This window comes from Phoenix dactylifera, unplaced genomic scaffold (genome assembly GCF_009389715.1).
Source record: "Phoenix dactylifera cultivar Barhee BC4 unplaced genomic scaffold, palm_55x_up_171113_PBpolish2nd_filt_p 001011F, whole genome shotgun sequence".
In the NCBI taxonomy this organism is placed as follows: Eukaryota; Viridiplantae; Streptophyta; class Magnoliopsida; order Arecales; family Arecaceae; genus Phoenix; species Phoenix dactylifera.
The window spans coordinates 1-19,307 of record NW_024068365.1 but is presented as its reverse complement, the minus strand read 5'-3'; the positions used below and the strand labels follow the sequence as shown (position 1 = coordinate 19,307).

The 19,307-nt window shown below is 37.9% G+C and overlaps 2 protein-coding genes across 3 annotated transcripts; one reads left to right on the top strand and one right to left on the bottom strand.

Moving 5' to 3' along the window:
• The first annotated feature begins 1,096 nt into the window (after positions 1 to 1,096).
• LOC120107768 lies at positions 1,097 to 12,588 on the top strand. Of its 2 annotated transcripts, none has more exons than XR_005509417.1 (3): positions 1,097 to 1,274; positions 9,540 to 9,719; positions 12,056 to 12,588. XR_005509417.1 is itself a non-coding variant. In XM_039121199.1 (3 exons), exons 1-3 carry the CDS (start codon positions 1,136 to 1,138, stop codon positions 12,151 to 12,153), a joined length of 420 nt encoding a protein of 139 aa, XP_038977127.1. In that variant the 5' UTR covers positions 1,097 to 1,135; the 3' UTR covers positions 12,154 to 12,588. The 2 variants fall into 2 exon arrangements, 1 of the variants encoding a protein (XP_038977127.1); XM_039121199.1 differs by having other exon boundaries at positions 12,053 to 12,588.
• LOC120107767 (tobamovirus multiplication protein 3-like) lies at positions 1,526 to 16,681 on the bottom strand. The gene is made up of 11 exons (XM_039121198.1): positions 16,314 to 16,681; positions 15,844 to 15,934; positions 15,697 to 15,749; positions 15,518 to 15,610; positions 15,302 to 15,373; positions 6,204 to 6,276; positions 6,062 to 6,107; positions 5,262 to 5,325; positions 5,106 to 5,159; positions 4,907 to 4,984; positions 1,526 to 1,959 (listed from the first exon to the last, which is right to left on the bottom strand). The coding sequence occupies exons 1-11, from the start codon at positions 16,461 to 16,463 to the stop codon at positions 1,867 to 1,869; spliced, it is 867 nt and encodes a 288-aa protein (XP_038977126.1). The 5' UTR covers positions 16,464 to 16,681; the 3' UTR covers positions 1,526 to 1,866.
• Between the last annotated feature and the right edge of the window lie 2,626 nt (positions 16,682 to 19,307).

The window sequence follows — 19,307 nt, the reverse complement described above, 5'->3', positions numbered from 1 at the left end:
CTAGGTTAGATGACACTGATGGCAATCATTTGTTAGCAAGCATTGTTGGAGGAAGAAAAGAATTTTCTTTAATACTAAGAAAACAGCTGAACTTTTGGACACCTTTTTCCCTGGCCAAAGATTGGATCAGAAGCTCCTCTGTGAAAGATCTTAGGAAGATTTCTCCCCCATTTATAATTGCAACTTGTTCTAGTCTCAGTGGTAGAAGTATCTTCTCTCTTCCCTCCCATTTTTCACCCCTAGGCCAGAGGCTCCTCTGGAAAGATCCTAGAAAGATTGCTCCTCTGTTTACAGCTGCAACTTGTTCTAATCCTAGTGGTCTCAGTGGCATACGCCTCTCTCTCTTCCCTCCCATTTCACCTTTCTTTTATCTACATGTACTACTTCCATTTTCTGAAATGAAAGTGATTAGGTTATGATCTAGTCTTAAAAAGGAGTAGGGAGACATGCACTACAGTTTGTTTCTCAAAATATTGCATGCATAGTATTTTATAGATGATTCATTACTAGACTCATAACTTGCTTATCTAATAAATACCTAAAAATCCAAAGTAAATTAATCACATAAATAATGCAACAGAAACTTCCGCCATATTTTGGTATCACTGTCATTTCAGTGGGTTTAGGTTGTATCTTTCGCACCAAAGAATGATTCACCTTGTTTCACAATGTCAACCACCGCACAACGGCCGCTTTAAGATCTGTGCCATTGGATCGCACAACGGCTGCTTTAAGAGCTGTGCAGGTGGGGGAGAGGCTAGCATTTAGAGCGCTTTGAGAGCTGTGCAATGCACAATCCCATGGTTGATCTTGGGAAAACAAGATCAATCATTCTTACGCAGGAAAGATACAACCCGACCCCCATTTCAGTTGAGTGAATTGTTTTGCATGTCCCTGCACAGATCTTAGCATACCTCAACCCATGTGGATGACAGCATCATACTCAAAAAGTTTGATGAAGCCCCAAACCTTCATGTCTGACCCCAGTTAAGCCACTGACCTAAAAATAGCTGCCGGTTCAAGAAATAAAAGGCCGGAAAAAAAGAAGCGTTGACACGCAGGAAACCTAACTTTCAAAACCATAGGCCTAAACGACTGGTAGTTCCAGGAAGGGCCTTCATACAGCCATGAATGAATGCTTCTCAACGATTGTCAAGCTGCTCTTCCTTCAGTTCTCCCAACAATTCATCATCTGTCTCAGGATTTTGGCTTCCTTCTTCCCCCAGGTGCAATTTTGAGGATCCCAAATATCGGGATCGCTTCCTTCCCTGTCGGTATGTCTTCTCACTATACTTTCTTTTGTTCTTCATTTTGTTATCTTTACCTCATTAACATGTGATATCTTCAATCAGATAATTGTTTCTTCATAGACTAAAATTCCGTGAAACAACGGAAAGCTGCATGCAGTTTACTGACTTCTGTGCATTCATTAAGCACGTCTAATCTTGTTTGTAGATGGGGTTAAGAGTAGAAGCAACAAGTAAAAGAATGGAAGGACTAATATCAAAACTCAGTTCCCCAGAAATCAACTCAAAGCATTGAACATGGATGATTTTCTGAAGCAATAATTGTCGAAAAAAGTTAGCAGTTCAACATGAAAGGTTAAACCAGAAGAAATGTTGTGTATTTCTAATTACAGAAAGAATATTATACAGAACATACATGCAATGATTCACAACTTTACAGTCTCCACTAGAACAAGCATAACCCTCTAAACCAACCTTACATCCAACGTCCAAGACTCATTCTCTTTTCTACATTCTTGCTTGTTACTTCTATATGGACACATAGGCTGTACAGAACCTAACAAGTTCCATTTTTGATAGACTGAAAGAGCACAAGCTACACAGCATTGTAATCCCTGAATCAATGGATAGGATGGTATTGTGTGATGCCACGCTTAGGTGGTAGCTTCCTCAAGATGAAAAGGACCAGAGCTGAAGGAAGAATTTCCACCAGCTGCAAACATTGAACAAATAACATCAAAGCACTGAAATGCTAACTATGAGATAATATATAATGGAGAAAGAAATTGAAACGATTGAGTTCCATCAGATTACAAATCAAAAATCTGCATTAACTGGAGATGAACTAAAATTCTCCAAACTTGCTAGACCCTACTGGATCAAACAACTTAGCTGGATCTAACTTAGACTAGCACAACCTTATTATGCCAAGTCTGAGTCAGGCTGCATCAAGATCAACCAAACCCAAACTACGTACATCCAAAACCGATAACATGCTTCAAGTGTGAGACACAGAAGTTAAATATCATCTAAAGATCCCATTGCAAGAGCAATTAGCCCTTTGTAATGAACAGTTCCTCCCATTACTCATCCCCAAAAAGGAGAGAGCATCTATATATTCTACGCATATATACACTAATCTAGTAAAATTCAATTGATCATCTAAGGTTGTCACTAAGTACAGCTTAGATAGAATACCAAACCTGTCAAGTTACTTCCCAATAGATTATGATAACAGCAAGATTGAATAATTCACCAAAAAAATGTCTACAAATTCAAATGCTTTTTCACAAAGTTAAATGCTCACTTCTACACCAACTTTCTAAGCATTTAAGATCAGAAACTACTCCAAGTATTCACATGATTCACTTTTTCTTAAGATACACACTTCACAAAGTAAAGGAATTTGCATCCTCAAAGGATGAAGTTACTTCAGTAATATTCTAGATCATGTTTTTGATGATTCACAATTAAAGATTTCCTTATTTACACCTAATTTTAGCGACATAAAACTACAATGGTTACAACAGAATTAAAAATAGTCAAGGACCAATATCTTCAAAAACAAATATATCATCAAACATCTGCATACTGTAAAGTAATAGCCACCTATATGTATCTCAGTTAATGTTAGTATTTCAGAAATCCTAGCCACCTACCAGGTTCATTCAAAAAACTAATAGCAGCAACAATGATATGTAATTACGTTCATTGTAATACATGATGTATCTCTAACATATTATAATATTCATAAGATATGCTTTGATTGGCAAACATTTAAGTTGGGGGAAACAATCAGGCTACCATGTAATTATTGTTTGTGCCAAAGTATCAAACTATTACTTAGCGACTTAAAATGAATCGGAAGTTGAGAGAAAACATGAAATTTGGAAACTCTCTCATGCATAAGAAGTCTACATGCATGTGGCAGTTATTAGATGAGAAGTTAGTAAAATGGTAGTTTCCAATTTATAGAAGAAACAGCATTAATCAACTTTTTTATAACTAAAACCTAAATAATTTTATGAACTTCCTTAAATCTAATAATCTTTCCTTGACTTATTGCTTTCTTGTCATTCTGATAACTTTTAGTTGACTTATTGACATTAAAAGAATCAAGATAAGTTTCCCTATAGTCTTAGAAAAAGGCTGCTATCACCAACAGACTGGGGAAGGACAAGTATAAGATGATTTAAGAGAAACAGTCTACCCACTAAAGGCATTAAAGCTCAATCAATTATCAAAAATTATACGCATATACATGGAGCCTAGTCCCAACCATTTGACACTTGCTTGTGAATCTTTCAACAACCTACCCTTCATTCCCAATACATGATATATTTAATGACATTGGAAGCTTTTCTACATCCCTTTTCAAAGCTTCCAACCATCATATGTTAGGTCTTTCCCTCCTATTCTCTGGCCCTTTACAAGCCTAAGCACCTATCTTTATCTAACCTTCTAGGATCTTTGTTGCACAAGTCCGTACAAAATAGGTTCCCATCATTGTTCCAAACTCTTAAAGCCTGTACTCCTCATTTAATAATCACATCCTCATTCCTGACTCTATCTTCCTAGATTAACCACATATTTGCCTCAGCACTCCAATCAGTCACTGACACACCATATTGCCGAATGTCTTAAACCACACAACATATTGGACCTCATTGTTCAATGAATGTTTCAACTAAGGTTCACCGTCTCGGTATTAAACCCATACTAGTACCATCCTACAATACATCAGGTACGATATGATACCGACCGGTACAACAAAACTTGATTTCAACAAACGAGCCAAATCATGAGTTATCACATCCAAAAGCACCCCTCCACTTCGCATCTAATTGAATATTATTCTATCATATATGTATTATGCCATAAAAATCTCACCGTTTAATAGATTCAAGATGAAACTGAAGCATCATTTCCATTGAAATTGAAATTGCATTTCATATATTATGTTTATGTCCTATTCCTTCTCCAAGGCCGCCTCCACAATTATAGTCTAACACAAACCAAGTTTTGTGTAATCAACTATATACAAACTAAGGTACCTCTTCTTACATATCAGCCATAAGTTCATTTATAATGTATAAAGATAAGTGAACTTAAATGCTGCCTAGTTATCATGCATGTTATAGAAATTTCAGATGATCAATAAATGCATTGAGCTTGTTAACATCAAGTTGATCCATAAAGCTGATCCATGTAGAAGGAACCAGATAGGACTTTTAGGATAAGGTTCAATGTTCTGAGATTAGCAATAACTGCAGCATTTTGAACTTCTAGTTCCTCATTACTTCAAGATATCATTCACTAATAGATGTTTTATGAAATGTAACATGGATTGGACCCATACCAAGTAGAATAAGAAGTTCAGAATCGGATGGTTCAGAACGTCAAGTGGACTTAAATGCTGCCTAGTTATCATGCATGTTATAGAAATTTCAGATGATCAATAAATGCATAGAGCTTGTTAACATCAAGTTGATCCATAAAGCTGATCAATGTAGAAGGAACCAGATAGGACTTTTAGGATAAGGTTCAATGTTCTAAAATTAGCAATAACTGCAGCATTTTGAACTTCTAGTTCCTCATTACTTCAAGATATCATTCACTAATAGACGTTTTATGAAATGTAACATGGATTGGACCCATACCAAGTAGAATAAGAAGTTCAGAATCGGATGGTTCAGAACGTCTAGGTTTGCAGCTTTATCCAAAGCATTAAAGCACATCTGTGAAACAAGATTTGGAATTAGTAGAGGTAATTACATCAACAGCTAAAAAGTGAGGCATGCTTCGCCAAACATAGTCGCCAGAACATACTACAAATTACGCAAAAAGTATAGCACTTACCATTATACATCTCACCAAGAAACAGGAGAAACATATGGTGGTCACATAACCAACCTGTTAAACAGGGGGGGTAAAGGCAATGCATTAAATAATAAATCAGGAGCTAGATGCTCTAAATGAAAAATGCTTTGCTATACACAGTAGAACCAAAAGTACCTCCTGTAATTTTTTGCGTCTCCCTTTTGATTCAACAGGGAAGCGTTGCAACATCAGAAAGAGCCTAGCAGCGACAATGAAAGTGAATATGAAAGACACAAGTTGCATAAATACACAGATTATAATGTGCAGTACATACACTGAAATTTTTAAATTATGGAGTGTCAAAACGTATGGATCCCTGGAAGGATACTAACCATACCAAGTATCAGTTAAGAGCAATCTTTCAGAAAAAGGAATCAGGGCGCTTTTGTTTAGGGGTCGGGGGGTGGGGAGTCAATCTTCTATGGTTTGCTAATATCTGTATGATTTGAAGGGCTCTAAAATTGGTTATTTGATATCAGTGATTTGGTGGATGATCATGTTTTAACACTTCTAGAACATATGATTGCATAAACTCATTACAGTAAAATACAGTCCTGTTTCCATTTATGTTGCGACCTAAATATGCACTACAAAAAGGCTGAAGCTGGCAAATTTAGCAACGCATGAGTTAGGAAGCCTAAGGACCCTGAAACAGTCAGCAAACAAAATTTTAAGGGGAAAAAATAACTATATTTACAAGGAGAACAAAAATGAACTGCAAGGAGAGTAACAACAAAGTCAACATAAGCAACAACTTTCAGTTTGGTTGTTGTACTTGCTAAGCATACCTTAACCATGTGTTCAGAATGAGATCTAAACTAACACAAGGGCTAGTTATGAGAATTATAAAAAAAAGAAGATAGCTATGAGATAAATGTTAAAATCAACCAAATTAGTTAGAATAGTTAGATAGACAAATATCATAAGCATCTCACCTCCCCCCATAGAGAAGAAACCCAAGAGCAGCAAATAACGAGACACCTGCCAATATACATATGTGAACATTATTATAGGTTCAAAAGTATATAGATGATTTTTTAATTAAAATAATAGAAAGCCAACAAATTAAAACTGCACCTGCAAAGAACATCTTTGATAAGATGAGAACAGCTCGAACAGGCTTCCACCACAAAAGCAGCCACAGAGCTATCTGCAGAGTACTACTTCAATCACTCAAAAAATACAAGCCAAATGGTAAAGACCACATAATCTTTCCAAACCATGACGGATTAAATAAATAATAAGTAATCTAGGCACAGAAACAGCCTGAAAGTATACTGTAAAGACTGCAATTTTCTTATATAACTTAATTGATGTGTCGACTCAATTAGTTATTTGTTTTCTTCTACATTAACATCAATGAAAGCCACTATTATCTGCATCAACATGACATAAGGAAAAGATACTTTTCTTATACAACTTAATGGATTTGTCAACCCATTCAGTTATTTGTTTTCTTCTCAACTAACATCAACAAAAGCCACTATCATTTGCATCAACATAACACAAGGAAAAGATTCCCTAAAACCCAAGTTTTAAGTTCCCAGATTACCAGACTGGCTTCAGCTGTCATGGTTTTCTAGTATCACTCAGTTTTATCCAAAGCCCGTTTGTTTTAGTTTGGTTTCGGTTAAAACCAACACATAAAAAGGCTTGTGTATCCTTCACTCAGTCTTTTATCCCTTTCTTGTTTTTCTTTTCACTTTCAGGGAAAACATGCCATGGTACATGGAATCAACCTCATAGAAACATTTTAATAATATATAGCATAGGAAATTTGCAAATTTTCAGGAGGCCTGGATTCTATATATATAAATAAGTAAATAATGAGAAGTGTAAATTTTCCAACCATATCTCTGTAAAATTGGTCAATATTTAGCAGAATCTTTCATCCACAAATGTCCAAATCTGGAAAACGGACTAGTTGAAAGAAATACAGATTTACTTTTTAACCGATAATTTCTTATTTTAGAACTTCAACACATGTATATTTTTTTTATGTATGAAGCATGTTGGATGTGTTCATTATCAAATTCTATAGCCATTCTTGTGGGTACATGTTGCCATGGTTATTTGCTTTCCCATAAGAATAAGAGGTGACACCAAATAGTAAATATTGTAGTGATTCATATTTCAACAGTCACTCTTACTATTGGAAAAAATACTTTAAATCAGCTGATTCATGTTTTCTAGCTAACAGTAACATTACAATGAAGCCTCGTCTCACTATTTAACGTTGCCTTTATGACAACTCACAAAAGCATTATGTTGTCTAAATGTTATGCTAAAAGGAATTTACTCAAATTTACTCATCATTCAAAAATGCATTTTGTAGGACGCAGATGATATAGGGAGATTAAGCAGCTCAAATGCTATTTTTTGTATGGTAATTACGAGTCTCTTGAAATCTGCACAGAATATTGACTTAACTAACCAGTTTGCTGTTCAAACCATAACCCAGAGCATCTTAATGAAACCCCAGGGGCATTCATTAACCAAGCAAGAGAAACTTTAACTAATTAAATATGTCATTAATTGCACAATCATAATAATGCATGCCACTACTACAATAGGGTTATTAACTTTTAGGAAAACCCCAAGTCATTTCTTAACATGTCCAATATTTTCAACTGTCTTATGCGATTTCTCATGTGTTCATCCACCAGCATTAGCTGTCAATACTTGTGAATGCACCCATTCAAGGCTCAAACCCATAATTTCTGATTACTAAGCACGGGGTTATAACCACTGAGGTGAGCCCCAGTTCATAGTTTGGCATAATTTCAGATTCCCCTAAAGCTATAGGGCAGCAAATATTGAATCTCAGTTCACTATAACAAAACATAAATGGTATATTTGCAAGTAACAAACCAAATGAAAATTTTAACGATGTTTGCAACTATAAGTTAATAAAATATGAAGATTTAAGTTGCACCACAATTTCAAATTTTGTTGACATATCAACTTTTTGAGCATTATTATATAAAATGATTGACAGATGTGTGCATCTTCATATCATTAATATGTACTGCCACTAAAGAGATGTATCAGATCTCAAGCCTAGCTGTTGAACTAATTGATAACAAGAATAACTAAATATTTTTCGATCATTTATTTCGATGGAAAAAAGTGTTTGAAAGATATCAAAAAAATGTACCTTGCAGAAAAAGTGTAAGTCCACACTCAAAGCATCTTTCTAATCACAATATTGTGACTCCACCTACCACTTCCAAGATTGGAGAAACTATAGCCCACCCATCACCCAAATAATGAATGAAGCTAGTTCATAAAAATTAATCTCTCAGCTACTTTTGAATCTTTCACCTCTTTTTTCATGCATAGGGCTAGAAATGAGCATATATGGGTTCAAGACTTACCAACCAGGCCAGGCCTCATTCACATGGGGCTAGGACAAAATATCAAGGTGCAAAATGATTCTAGACAAACTCTGGCCACTGCATATACTCATTGCCCCTAGAAAAAGCCGTTTGCATGACTGAGCACAAGTAGAGCCTTAGTCAAAAGCTTGCAAGAATTTTACCTCCTACTATTAGAGCACCTACTTCCTTTAGTCTTGAACAACCTCATATTCCACGACCACCTAAAGCAGTTGCCGGGCCAAAGTGATGGAGATCCAAGTTTGTGCCACGTTGCATCATGCTGCAGCTTAGAGTTTTTATTATATTTGATTATCATTTTTTTATGTATTTTTCTTTTATTTTCTGGTTATTTTCAATTTCAATAGGTTATTTTGGATTCTAGGTTGAGATTTAAAGATCTCAATACTTATCTAAGAACCTAACTGCTGTAGCATATTACAATTAATGGCACTGTACATGTTACAGTAATCATGAATAGTAAGTGCGTCTTATTAGGAGCAGTTTTGGATTTTAAAAGAGTTGAATTAGAATTTCTGTTTTGTTATAAAAAGGGGACGCTTAGTGTTTGATATAATCACAGTTTAAGCAGATTATGAATGAAATAATGGAGTCTTCAGTTTTCTTTACTCTTGTAGTGTGAGGTCTTGAAACCCTAAGTGTGACTCCAAGGTTTCAGTATGAGTCCAGTATTATCTTTTCCCTTCTCTTAGTTTTTTTTTTCTATGTTTGATCCCCTAGAGACTTATTTGGACTTACTTCCTTGTCTCTTATTCATCTCTTATCGATCTCTATTTTGGGTTTCACATCCCAAAAGATTTTTTTTGGTCATATAAATATCAGATTTTCTTTCAAACTATTCCCGCAAGCACGCGATTTCATATATTTAAATGCATAAATCCTAAAAGTCTCAATTTAACCTCTAGAATCTTAAATTTTAGGTTAGAGAGTAGCTATTCATTAACTATTCTCTTCAAAAATATTATCTTTCTAGTTTAGTTTTATTGAAAACTAAGATCTGCGATTGAATTTCCAGTACATTTCAATCATATCCTAAGCCATTCTAGATCCCCTTCACCTGTCCTACATCACACAGCTTTGAAGCATTGCTTATGTTGCACCATAAACCAGCAGGACCAGAAGCATCAACCTCCTCGAGCCATTGCCCAACCACCTAGGAAGCACGGATGCTTCAAATTACATGTGTCTGTATCAGGTATGTATTTACTGGTACTTATTGATTACTTCTTGAAGACATGTCTGATACTTATATATCTTATTTTTTAAAATTAAGAAAAGAACTTCAAATAGTTCTCAAATATACTTAGAGGTTGTTTGGTTGTTGTGAGTTTTTCTATAACAAATTAATTCTCTGTAAAACAAGTTTCAAGAAAAATAAGGGAAGACCTGTTTTCATAAAATTCATTCTTTGGGTCTTATTAATTGTCAATTTGGGCCAAATAGGTGTTCCAAAAAAACACCAGACAAATATTTCCGTAAAACTCATTTCTTTCCAGCTTTTAGTAATCTTAAACTGCTAAAACTCATCAACCAAGCTTTGAGGTAAGCTATCTAGAAGCATCAAATGTTTAAACAATTGGATATAGTATGCCACAATATGACACGATTGGGTACTCCACTTCGAAGTAAATCGGTAACACCAGCTAAAGTTGTCCAACAATTGGACATTTTTTGTTTAAAGTCTCATCCAGGGAAACCTTAGTTTTAAGTGTTAGACGCTTCAAATGAAATTTCCTTATATTTTAAGTTTAGAGCTATCAAGATTTTCCAGACTCTTCAAGTTTAAGTGTTGTTATCACAATTAATATGTACACTTTAAGCAAAGGGTTGTTATGTTTTCAATATAAAGTTATCATAATTATGTGAACACTTTAAGTGAAAATGTAATTCAAATTAGTTATCAACTTAGGTATCTCAAGACATCTTAAAAAACTTTAAATGAGCCTAGCAGATAACTTGCAAGAATTGTTACTAAGGTATGGCATTTTCCATGTTCTTTGTCTTATCTCCATGGGGACATGATACGGCATGCCAAATACAGCATGACACACTGCAAACATGCATCCTTTCATAGCCCACGCCCCATCTAAATTCCTAATCTTAAGGACTATATTAATCATGATTGACCACATATCCTCATTCTCGTACATAATATGGCTGTGCCTCTCATCTTTCATCCATCCAAGATGAAGCCATGGAAAGGAAAAAGGAAAAAATGTGAAAAAACTAAAAAAGGGTTAAAGAAGTGGGATGAGGGAAGAGCCACAAACAAAGAAAAAAAATGAAAAGAAGTGAGAGAAGAGGGAAGAATCTGTACCTTCCTCATCACCACCCCAACTCTAAGACATCCACCACACCTTTGAGCAGTAGGAGCATTCTTCTCTCTCTTTCTTTTTAGCCTAAGCCATAGGAGGCAACTGGAGGGGGTGTTGTTCCCAAGCAATGATTAAGGACTTTGAAAAAAGCCCTTTTCCCTAACAGTGATGTTCTTAAGTGAACATGGCCATAGCATTTCTAGTTGTAGAGCCCAGCATCTAAGCATGCGGCCCATTAGCCATAACCCATAAATAAGGCTAAATAGATTTATTCATTAAGATTATGTTAATTTAGTGTTTTTCTATTCTTTCTCCAATTCAGGGCTATTAGGATATAAATTACTTATTTTATCCTGTTAGTTTTGCTAAAATTTTATGTTCTAATATATATACATATATTAATTATATGTCATTGTGTCCCTGTATACACATTTTTTGAGATTGTTGTGTCAAATTCTTCGGGATACTTGGACACTTGATACCCATGTCCCGTGTCCAAGAAACATTTCTCACAAGCACATGGTTATTCCATTAAGTTTTTGTTTGTTAGACAAACTCTATAATTCTACTTCCACTTTTAAGTTACTCTTCCGAAATAAGCATCAAAACATGCACACGTGTGTCTACGTATGTAGGTAGGTATCTATGGACTGACACATATACATATAAATATATGTACGAGTCCACACACATGTCCCTGTGCCTGGATTTTTTGTGGTTGTCATGTCCAACACTTGAGGACACTTCAACACTTAGCAACCATGTCAAGTGTCCAAAAATGAGGGAGGGCATTTTCTTTCTTTTCTTAAAGAATAACCTTTAAAAAGTTATGGTCAATTTTGTAGCCTAACATGTCAACACTAAAATATGAAGTATGCTTTAAGATCTATCGATTTGAATAATGATTAAATGATGAGATTGTCAAAATTGATGCTGTCGTATAATGTGTAGATTGTCATTTTGTTAGGCTGCTACGCTTCATGGATTTTCTATTTACATATCTAAATATATGCATGTGTATACACACATACATATATGTGCACTATAGCATATAAACATACATATATAAATATATAAAAGAGGATGTATATACATATATGTAATATTTATAAGTATGTGTATTTGTATGTGTATATATGTGTGTGGGTGTGTATAGATAGATACATGTATATATGTATGTATATGTAATTGTTTGCACTCCTCAACAACCTAGAAGGCAATCATGAGCAAGCGCCACGTGGACCAGTCAAAGTGGATGATAGTCACATGACCCTTGCTGGACTGATAGAGTTCGGCTGTGATAATCAAACATGAAGGCACAAGCCAAAGGAGGAAGATTCAGCAATGACGTTGACAAGCAAGCCAAGAGATTAAGACTGGGTCGTGATCAACCGCAATACAAGGTGGATGCATTGGTCTCAAGAGTCTCCCAAGGCACAAAAGGCCATTAAAGAGAAATGGCCAACATAAGCCATGTAGGGATAGGGCAAAGAAAGTTTAACGATGACCAAGGCTGATAGAGTATGAATATTGGTCAAACAATTAGTACAAAGTGGCCATTTTCATGGTCATGCAATAGTAGGAAGACAACCGCAATTAGTTACCAAAACTACTACAAGTCGAGACTTGATGCGGATAACCGTCAAAGTGAGCAGTTACTATATTTTTAATATAAATAATGGATTTGTACTATGTAATAGGACCCTTCGACATCCAAATCAATGCAATTTATCTTATCTAAGTTCTTAATCTACCAGTAGTTTATACCTTAAGAGCAGTGGTAACTTAAATTAGATTTCTACTATCATAGCCTTATGCTACATCCCTATTCCTTATACAGATCCATCTCACTCAAATGGTAGTATAATAGTGGCAAAAAATTTTGAGGTCAAAGCACCTGGACCCATGGTTGATGGAACCGTCCCGAACCGTTCGGTTCAAAGCGCACCAAGTCGTATCTGCGGCAGACTGGAATGGTTCCGACAACCAAAACGAGAAACTGGGATGGAAGAGGTGAAGAAGGAAAGAGAGAAAAAGAGAGAGAGCAGGGAAGGGAGAGGAAAAGGAAGAAAGAGAGGGAAAGTGGCTGTCAGTCGAGGGCTGCGAAGGGCTGGGAAGCCACGCAGAGGGGCAGAGGAGGGGTTCCACCTCCGGTTACCCTGTTTCTTTTGAAACAGGGGTCCCCGAGGGGACTTCTTTTTATTTTCAAAATTTTTAAGTAAAGTTGAAATCCTTCGGGAGTCTTGTTTCAAATGAAATAGGAAAACCAGAGGCAGAACTTCCGCCGGCCTCCTCTCTCCCTCCCTCTCTCCCTCTTCTCTCTCTCTCTTTTTTTATCTTCGGTTCTCCCTCTCCCCCACCTCCTCTACTATGTCGGTATGGGCCAGCACAAAACAACATAGAAATGTACCGACCCATGCCATCGAAAAACCGGTCTGCACCCCAGTTCCGGCACAGCAATCCTTGCCTGGACCTACAAACTCCTATAATTCAATTACCTTTAATAAAAGACATCACCACCATCTTTTCGGCTAATCTAATACCGATGGCATGCTCGTGCACATATCTACCCCTTGCTATTAGGCTTGTCAACTCTCTCTATCAGACGACCGAGTTTCTTAGGACAAGGAGTTCCTTGGCACACCTAGACACGATGGAAAGGGTGGGAACAGTGATGTATGTAGATATACATATGTGTGCATGACAATCTAGATGTATATGTATTTGTACATATGCATATGCATGGTATATGCATATGTATGTAAATATGTATGCATATTAATATATCTTAGCCATATCATACTATATTCTTCAAGATTTGCCATATCGATGGATTTGTACCGTGTAACAGCTATATCGCATATCCATGTTGATGCTTCTAGTCTACCACAAGCAATCACATAGAAATTAGTTTAACACTACTTCAAAACTTCTGAGCTGTCACCTCCAAAGCGAAGATTCTCACCTCCTTCATACCGTTACCACAGAATATCTTCTCCTACTTTTATCTTTGAATTGACAAGCGAGTTAGTTGATTATATTCTAATACTTAAAATATGCATAAAACCTATTGCATGTACCAAAGATGAACTTGAATGGGATTGAGAAGGATAGTTACTGTACAACCAATAGAAAGGGCCTAAAATGGATAGACAAAGTTTATGGCCAACACCAATTCGAAGTGGTGCTTGACTGTATTATGGAGGAGGACAATGTAAATAGCAATAGTAGACACAATGACAAATGTTGACAGCATGTTTGATAAGTATTTTGCTTGCATTAAGCTAAAATTTTTGGACTTCACTCATTTCCTTTTAATATGAAACTAAATTTAAGAACTTTACTATTGCGCACTCTTAAATTTATCTATTATCAAACTTTGATATGGTTACAATTATTTAACATGATTCGGGGAATATGTTGTTTATAGTGACTTTTAAAGTGTTCTAATATATATCAAGCTACTAATAACCATATATTAAAATTGTCTTGATATATTTTAAGATGTTTCAATTCATAAATGCCCCTTTCTATAATTAATAATGTCATTATGATAGTTCCCTAATTTTGGTTCATAAATTCATTTTTGAAAAATTAAATTAAAATCATGGGTCAATGTACACCTCAAAAGAAAAAAAAAAGACAATTACAAGTTATCCAACTTCAAATCTAATTAACTATTTTAATTTGTAATAAAATTTCCCATTGTATTATCTTATTAATATCAATTTCTAAGACATTAAGTTGTTTCTGGCTCAAAGAAAAAGTCTTTCATAAGTAACAGCATACAAGTTGCATCCATCATGGCATAGAGTTCCATGGATTCATGGATCAAAGGCTCATAAGCCATAGTTAACAATGTGAATGGAGCACCTAAAAAAGTAAAATGTCCAAAAGACTACATTAACCAAAATGATAACAATAGCTCTTAATTTCAGATATTACTTGATTGAGATCTGTCTTAGCTATTAAATCTCCATCTATTTGTTTTCGATGTCAAGTGCCTGGTCCGTAGTAGTTGGAATTTTCTATCTAGAGTAATACACCCACTTCAACATCTTCCTTCCTAGAATCTTGACCCTGCACCTACTTCCTAAGCACTTCCTTGCGAAAAGTGTTTCTAAAATATTCACTTCTCTGCACCCATACCTACATTCCACTCCTAAACTCGCTTCGAATTCTAGCAACTAACATCTAGTCTCCAACATGTTAATTAGTCATCAAATCAATAATTCCATGCCACAAGACAAGAGGTTTGTACAAACCAAGGTCGTTGAAATGAGGAAAAACTAGTTCACCTTCCGTGTGTAAATTGGAAAACCTATTGGCAATCCAATTTCTTTGATTGCATTAACTTTCCAGTTTTATCATACAGCTAACTAGCTGTGAGCAAACAGATATATGTATTTGAAAGATATGCTAGTCCAAAGTATATCATTTGATATGCTAATCAACTGTTTACCTGTATAGCATAAACCACTCCATTAATTGTATAGAAAGTTGGCCTAAGCCCATCAGTCGACACGGCACGTGCCTGAACACATTCCAATTCAGAAAAAGGAACTGAGTAGGCATCCGAAATCATTTTAAGCAAAAAGAAACTAAACAAAGAATCCATGATCAGTCAAGATAATCAAAAATGAGCAAGGATGGTTCATCAAATTGAGAAATATCCGACCTGATAATATATTTCAGCCCAGAAGAGTACCAACAGTGCATAGGTTGTGAAGAATGCAAGACCAGGAAAATCAAGAAGAACATGTTGAAAGATCTGAAATGCAACAATATTATAATAATGGCTTGGAAATATTTGGTTCAAATGCTCTGGAACCAGCACATAGTTAAAGTTCATCAAACCTCAGGCTTTATCTGCTGCACATTCCGACGAAAAGCAAAAATAACCGATCGGACTGCAATTGACCGATATAACAGCAGTGTCAACCATAAGCAAAGAAAAATATCCCCAGTGTTGTTTATGGAAAACATGTATTGAAGGATACAAACCGCCATTCACCAAGAAATTCAAGAAATGGAAGACCTTTTGCGTCGTCCAACCATACTCTGGTACTCTACATTCAATTCTAACCAATTGTATCTGCAAGGCACAAAATTTCAGCATCCAAAAGCATAATTTTTAATGGAATTTTCAAGCCTAGGAAAATGAAAGGCCAGTTTTCAGTCTTCACTTTGTCGCAGAAATCGTGAACTTAATAACCCAGAGGAGGAAAAGTGTTCTCATTAAAAAAAAACATTTTTCATGGAAACCCTAAAATTTCCAAGTTTTTCTAAGAAGATTCTTTGAGTGCAAGCATTGAACACGCTAACCCTAGGTTTCTAGTTTTCTGAACATGAAAAGAATAATCTTTTCAAAAACTGAGGCTTCGAATTAGAAACCCTAGCGACCTGAAAATCGAGGAACAAACAAACCAAACGATCGAATCGAATAACGACAAAGGGAAAGGTAGAGATCCAACCAGAGCCACGGCTCCAACGAATCCAAAGAGGCCCGCTAGTGTATGGTAGATCCGGTCCTGCCACAAAGGCGAGTTGTTCACCTCGTCCCACCAATTCGCCGCGCTCGTGAGCGCCACCGCCGCCACATTCGGCACCACCGACGAGGCCATCGGACCCCGCTGGAACTCCCCCCAATATTTGAAATTCGAATTCCCAGTGGCCGGTCCCTAAAAATTCTCGGATCCGAGAAGCTGGAGAGCCAGAGATTGGAGAAATCCAGGAGACCGATAGAAAGAAAAAAAAAGGACCGAGGAAGGGAAAGGCGAGACGAAACCCGAAAAAAGACGAGAGGGCTGGGTTAAAACTTCAAAAACGGCCTCGGTTTGGATTGCTGTGGCCGATGGGCTGCTTCTAGCTCGTGCGGGAAACGGCCAGATGAGTCGGACAGCCGGCAATAGCCGGTGGGTTGGCTAGGGTAGACCGACACGTGGGAGTCTCCGCAGGGAACAGCTCATTCGATGGAGGTCCAGATTGGCTGACGGCTATGATGCAATCCCACGTGACGTGGGAATTATGTCGTTGCCGTAATAATTATGCCACGTTGGAGTAGGGCAGCCCACGGCCGACTAGAACTATCCTACGCTTTAACCTGGGAGGCCCATCAAATTATGAGCTGGGCTGACGCCGGGTGATAAATTTTTGTCGCAATTTAGAATCCAATTTAGCTTTGGATGATGACCATCATAGCATGCTGGGGTCGGTTCAAATCAGAGATTCACTAGATAAATAAACTATAAAGTCATCAAATTTTACCGCCAAATAACCCCCGAGAAAAAAAAACTAATAGGTGCTACTCCAAGAAGTCTTCACATACAAAGTTCATTAAATATTTCTAACCACTGGAATCTAAACAAACAAAAAGATAGTGAAAGTCATTTTTTCTACTCCTCTCTCTAGCTTCTGTTTTTTTTTTCCTCTCTCTCCTTGTTTTACTTTCATACTCTCTCTTTCCTTCCACCAATTTAGATAATAATATTATTTTGCATCACCATGAAACTCTATATATGAGTGAGGACCAACACTCTTCAATTGCTGCCTCAAGAGTAAAGTCTATTTTCAATAAAATTTTTTTAATGTGATAATTTTTTAGACCTCTAAGAGTTTAGAATCATCCTGGGGTGACTTTCAAACCATGTTACTGTTGATTTGTAGGAGAATGTGTGGTGGACTATGATCCAAAGTTGACTTTATGAGCTTACTCGATAGTTTAAAACTTTACCATAATCAGTCCAGAGAATTTTGATACTAAAAACCCTCTGATTTGATATCAAGTTACTTTATCAATTCACCTCGAATGGCATCAATTGAAATTTGGACAAGGAAGATATGGATACTATGCCAAAGAAGTGATACTATTGCTTAAACTACCAAATTTACGGACGCTAGTAGTCGCACCAGATGCATCTAATGGTTCAAACGAAACTATCAAGTCCATAGAAAGAAAAATATTTTAGTGGAGGAAACCACTTTACCATGAATTAGGTACCATCAAAATTTTTAAAATAACTACTTCTAAATATAGAATTTGTTGGGAATAGTCTTCTTGATATAGCACAAGGAATCCCTACTGTTGCTGGTGGTCCAAACCGAGAACGATTGACACGACGGTGTGAACGGGGTTCCGTCTGAGTTGCCTTGGTTGGTGTTGGTTGCGCTCCACCTTCCACCGGGAGACCTGCAAACAAGCCTCGCACCACCACTGGGGTAGTGGGGGCCCTCCGACGTCGACGATCAAGTCAGAGGAGATTGGAGGAGGAGGAAAGATGATAATCGCAAATAAGAGAATGCTCTGGGAGATATTGCTTACCCCCCTTCTCCCCCCAGCTGCATATATACCTGGCTGGGGGGTCCCTCAGGGGGGTTTGTCATCGTGGGGCACGATGGAGTGGCCACTGACATGGCCGTTACAGGGCGTCGTGGAGCAGCGCTGGGTACGGCCATGACAGGGCGTAGTGGAGTTCCGCTTTGTACGGCTGATACAGGAGATCGTGGAGCAGCATCGGATACAGCCGTTGCAGGGAGTAGTGGAGCAGGAGGCCGCAGCGTGCCTCTGGGGAATAGCCTATCGTTATCAAGAGACCTCCGACTCGGGGTCGGAGTGCTGGATCAAAGGGCGGCCGATTCGGGGCCGGGCTGCGGAGCCGAAGATATCCGACTCGGGGTCGGAGTGCTGGATCAGGGGGCAGCCGACTCGGGGTCGGGCTGCGGAGCCGAAGATATCCGACTCGGGGTCGGAGTGCTGGATCAGGGGGCAGCCGACTCGGGGTCGGGCTGCGGAGCCGAAGATATCCGACTCGGGGTCGGAGTGCTGGATCAAGGGGCAGCTGTGGTCTTCCTGGGCGCGCGTGCCGGTCACGTGGAGCATGGTGGCTAAGTTCCCCCGTAACAGTAGCCCCCCACTTCCGAGCCTGGAACCAGAAGGGGAACAGGTGAAGGAAGTGATGTTTCGAGATTGCCGCCATCCCTCGGAGAGGCGCGCGCGCTTCGAGCTCCCCGCCCTTTTTATGGCGTATGGCGGTTGTTGCTGACCTGGCAGTCTGAGGATTTCGGCGGACATCCTTCCTTAATGGTGTCGATTCGCCTTTGGGGCGCGAGCGACCTTTCGGCAGCCAGGCGTCCTCTGGCGTCATCGAGGCGTCACCCGCCTTTCCGCCTATTTAACCGGGGGCCCTCCCCCGTCCGTCTTCCTCTTTACAGATATTTTCGAGTTTCTCCTTTGCGCTGCCGTTGTTGTCGCCGGACTGTTCGCTTGCTTCTCCTTTGTCGCTCTCGGAACCGTTCTTCCTTCTCTTCCGGTGAGTTACCCCATTCTTCTACTTAGGGCTCTCCATACTTTCTCCTTTTATACCAGCGCACTCCAGTCGTTCCGGTCTTTCCCCCCTTCTTGTCCCCGTCCTGACCGTAGGTTTATTGGCCATTAGGAATGGGCGAAGTGAGAGCAGACCACATTAAGT